This window comes from Palaemon carinicauda, chromosome 2, assembly GCF_036898095.1.
Source record: "Palaemon carinicauda isolate YSFRI2023 chromosome 2, ASM3689809v2, whole genome shotgun sequence".
Lineage (NCBI taxonomy): Eukaryota > Metazoa > Arthropoda > Malacostraca > Decapoda > Palaemonidae > Palaemon > Palaemon carinicauda.
In genome coordinates, this window is record NC_090726.1 from 67,100,077 (window position 1) to 67,105,076 (window position 5,000).

The window sequence follows — 5,000 nt, forward strand, 5'->3', positions numbered from 1 at the left end:
TAACCGATGTCTAGACCATGGCTTTGGTCAATGGTGCAGAATCCACAAAGTGAAGGTTGTGCCTCTTTTTCGACTGTAGCTACTCACTGCATAAGGACTGTTTTCACCCAACCTGAGAGATGCACGTTTAGGCCCATATGTCCCGAGTTCCGCTGCAACGATGATTATAAAGAGCAGCGGAAAACGCGAGAATCCACAAATATGCTTTCTGTTACATGTGATTGTCCTCCTGTGTTATTAGGCTTTAACATGCAATATCTTCGTGTATTTCTGACCTAAGAGCGAACGACATGATTACGATCGGGTGTGCATTGTTGCAACCTGGACACTTTTCGCCCAGACACTTTGGGCCGTATTCCAACAGGAAAGAAAAGGGCATTTCCTATTATTGTTCGTTTGCGGTTTTCTTTTTTATGAAAACAGTTAATCTCCATTCATGCTCTGTTTCTCTCTCATTTCCAGTTGTTTTTTTACAAAAGTGGATAATTACTTCTTATAGGTTAAGATTTCAATTCATTTGGTAAAACTTTGGAAAAATAAACAATTTTCGAATTACTTTTCACTTTTTTAAAGTTACTTTTATGGCAGCAATTTTTTTTATATATATTTCAGCTAGTCATCGTCAGAAAGAGAGAAAAAAATACTTTTATAATCGTAACAGACAATATTTAAATCTGTCCACACAGCTTTACATCATAATGTTTTTCTCAAGAAAGAACAACAAAAAATTAGATTCGATTTATGAGTTTTAGGCCAGAATGCCATTCTGTGCCTAATGCAATATGGGAAAAACCCCACAATTGCATGATGAAATTAAAAGATTAGACAGGGAAGGAAAAAAGCAAGGTGATCAGAACAGTACAAATTAGCTTGGTAATTGTTACACACACAACCATACACATTTTCCCCTTGAAGGCTTAATCGCCAGAGAGGTTTAACAATCGGGTATCTCAGAAAGTTTTAAGGGATGATGTTGTTAGCCCGAAATCCATTTTCTTGACCCGGGCAAAAACTTGTCCCCATTTATAGCTGGGTTAGGGTGATCGCTATCCCAGAAATTTACCCCTCAACAATTAATCAATTAAGGGCCATTTCCTTCCACTAAAAGGCCCTCAACCTTTTACTAATGGGCCCACTGATTTAAATTCAATGCAGCTGTATCCTAAGGAATTTAGGCTGCTCAGACCATCTCTGTTGTTACTTCATGAGGAAAAAAAAAAAAAAAAAAAAAAAAAAAAAAAAACATTGATTTAAACCACTGTGTGAATGAACTTACACACTGTCTTTCCTTTCTAACGAGCAATAACTGAAATCTAAGAGAGCAACATCCCCGAGTTGAGACCAAAATTGTAATATAGCCATGAGAATAATACATCTCGAAGCGTCACCTTCACAATCTTCTACTTGTAAATTCTAACATACACTTTACTTTAATCAGTAATCCTATATCAATCATCCTCTAGATTACATGTTATCAGTTACATGGATGCAACATTTCTCTTCGATCCATTTAATCTCTAATTTAACAAGTAAAGTGTTCCATAAGAAAAGTTTGATCCACAAACCCTACAGTAGATGCTCCGATAGAAAGAAATATTAAGATGTCTCTCTGTCCAGCTAGGACCTTGAAGGAGTAATTGATGAGATTAGCTCCGTTGCGTAAAATTCCAAGAATGGAGAAGGGAGTAAGAACAAAGGAGAGGATGACAAAGGAGACAGTGTTGAAGATGAAAATGATACTTCTACTGATAGTGATACTGATAGTGAGTATGAGCCCCGCCAGGTTGATGCAGAAGATATTTATGATGATGTTGAGGACTTTTCAACTGTGATAAATAATTCAGTGAGTGAGGAAGAGATCGTTGTGCGTACCCATTATGACAACAATAACTAACAGCAATAATCAAATTACAATGATAACGATAATGATGCTTGAAATTATTTAACCAAGGGTGTATCCCCGCTGTCTAGCTCCAACCAGTCTTTCTTTGCCTTTGCGTTACTTTATCAGTCAAAACATTACTATAATTCTTCCAAACAGTTTTTATCACTTTGGCCCATAAAAAAAGAACAGTTATTGTATCTATCTATTTCCATTTGAAAGTTTCCCTTATTGAAAATACTTTATGTATATAGGTTAGCCATCCAATTGATACCAAAATATAACCTTACTTGCAGGCTTTACCTAATGTTCCATTTGCTTATTATTGTTTGTCGGCATTTCGTGCCTTCACCACAATTACTTTTTTATTCTTAATTACCTGTCCAAACCCACAATTAAATCCCTAAAATGTGTAACGTTTTTTTTTACTTTTTCGTCAGTTATTATTATTAATATTATTACTAGCTATGCTACAACCTTAGTTCAAAATCAGGATGGTACAAGCCCAAGGACTCCAACAGGGAAAATAGCCCAGAAAAAAGGAAATAAAGAATAAACTGTATATGAGAAATAATGAATAAAAAAGATATTTCATATATAAGTTATGAAGAGAGACTTATGGTAGCCTGTTCAACAGAAAATCATTCGTTGCAAGTTTGAACTTCTGAGGTTCCACTGATTCAACTGCCAAATTAGGAAGGTAATTTCCCAATCTGATCACAGGTGGAATAAAAGCTCTAAATAACTGTGTAGTGTCGAGCCTTAAGATGGAGTGGGCAAGACTGCTAGAATTAACTGCATACCTGGTACTACTTACTAGTCCCAGGGATTAATATCAAGATCAGGAATAAGAAACTTTATAGAACGCAAGTTTTTGACCAACGAATTAAGATGAGAGTCAGCAGCTAGAGATTAGACAGGAGAATAATATTCGAAACAAGGTAGAATGAAAGAAATAAACATTTCTTCAGGATAGATTAAATACCGAAAACCTTAAGAGACTTTCTTAATAAGATAATTTTTTGTGTGCAATTGAAGAAGAAGCAGACCAAATGGGTTTCTCAAAAGTAAATTTCCTATCGAGAATCACAACTAAAATTTTAAAGGAGTTGTATATAGTTAAATAAACATTATCGATACAGGGATTTCGATGTTGATGAGTCACTATCCTCGACCTTACAATTATACTTTGAGCTTTTTTAATGTTCAACTTCATACCCCATAATTTTAACTTTGCAGTAATTTTAGCTAAATCTCTATTAAGTGATTCAGGAACCCGATATCTATATTTAGGAGATGGAGTAAATGCAAAGAGAGTAGCATCGTATGTATATACAACGAGCTTGTTTTCTAGGCTAGACCTCCTAAGATATGTATACAGTATGAAAAGTAATAACACTACCCTGAAGAACACCATGTATTCCTATGATCCGTATGGTGCCCATCAACAACAACTCTGCAATCTATTACTTTAAAATTCAACAATGATGCTGAGAAAAGACCCATTTACGCCCAACTATTTGGGTTTGAAATCGTGGGTCCCATGATTAATTTGTTCAAACGCAGCACCAAAATCAAGGCCAATCATGCGAACATCCTGATAACAATCGAGTGATTTCTGTACAGCATTGTAAATTGTTAGAAGGGCACCACATGTTCCAAGGTCTTTGCAAAAGCCAAATTGCAAACTAGAGAAAAGATTGTTACCTTCAGCATACGTATTAAGACCGTCTTCCAAAAGACGTTAAAAAACTTTAGATATTTGTATGAAAATTGGTCGGTAATCAGCAGGGCTAGAGCTACAACAAACACTTACATAATGGAGTAACATTACCAATTCCTCAACAAGTGCAAAAAGAGGAACTTCTAGCTAACTTACGAAAAATGTCAGACAGAATACCAGTGATTATGAAAAACAAAGGGAAAATACCATTTGGGTCTACACCTCCATAAGCATCAAGGTCCATCAAGAGTGTTTTACTTTAAAGGGACAAAAAGCTAGTCAGTTTAGCCTCAGGAAAACTGGAATGACGAAGATTGAATTTCTCATTACTCTGTTTACTATCAAACACATCAGCCAAAAGGGTTGCCTTTTCCTTTGGACAGTGAGTGACAAAGCCATTTAGTTTAGATAAAGGAAGAACTGTTGCATCTACACCAAAGAAACCACCTTTAAGGGCAGCCCACCATTTATGTTCATGGGCCTTACCAGAAAGGGTTTATTTTATGGTCAAATTGTATTCCTTGTAGTTGTAACATAAAGTCTCTGAGCAACAGCCTTTAGCCGAGTATAGTTACTCCAAGAATATTTGATTAATTTATCTAGTTCCTCTTCTTTTATTCCTTTTGTAGCTTAAAGAATGAAATATTAACCCACTCATTCTTCGGTGATAAGCAATTCAAATCCACAAGAAGACAGATTATTGGTAAGTGCTTTCAGGAAATATTGCCTGCTTATTCTATGAACAGTAACTGGATCCAAAGGGGGAGGAGGATTAAATGTGTCTCCATTTTGTTGAGAGGGGAGAGGGGGAAACTATGAGGTAGTAATGTCATGTACTATGACTACATGCATAGGCTATGAAGTTGATCTGAATCCCTCAATTTTGTGCCTTTTGTGGTAGAAGGGATTACCCGTTGGCTTGCAGATTCTTGAAAGTGGTTCAGATCCCATGGAGATTTAAAATTAAGTTTACAACAATCCTTTAACATCTCATATTGAAAAAACATAATGCATATATATATATATATATATATATATATATATATATATATATATATATATATATATATATTTCATGTTGTACCTAAATTTATCTATTCCTTTTAAGATCTGCTATGTTAAGTAATTTATTTGTATTGTGGTACACACGTTCTATTTCAATCTATATATTAAGTAGGATATGCTAGACAAGGTTAAGAATTATGATTTCAATTGTTCAATTATTATTTTTTTTTTATGTCTAAATGGTTGAACTCTGCCTTCCTGTCATCTCAGTCCAATTGAGAAATGTGTATCACCACAGAGGATAAACTCAGTGATATCTCAGACATATATTGTAACGCAGCTACATTAACATTCCATTTCGTCTCGTTCCCCTTTTCAAATAGAAAAAAA

At 35.0% G+C, this 5,000-nt stretch overlaps 2 protein-coding genes across 4 annotated transcripts in view; one reads left to right on the plus strand and one right to left on the minus strand.

Moving 5' to 3' along the window:
* Positions 1-5,000, minus strand: part of LOC137625715 (uncharacterized) — a 294,152-nt gene that overhangs the window by 199,826 nt on the left and 89,326 nt on the right. The window lies entirely within an intron of this gene.
* Positions 1-5,000, plus strand: part of LOC137617219 (uncharacterized) — a 78,120-nt gene that overhangs the window by 27,877 nt on the left and 45,243 nt on the right. The window contains exon 3 of the mRNA XM_068347157.1: positions 1,673-1,843. Coding sequence (XP_068203258.1) covers positions 1,673-1,843 — 171 coding nt within the window. The remainder of the gene's footprint in view (positions 1-1,672; positions 1,844-5,000) is intronic.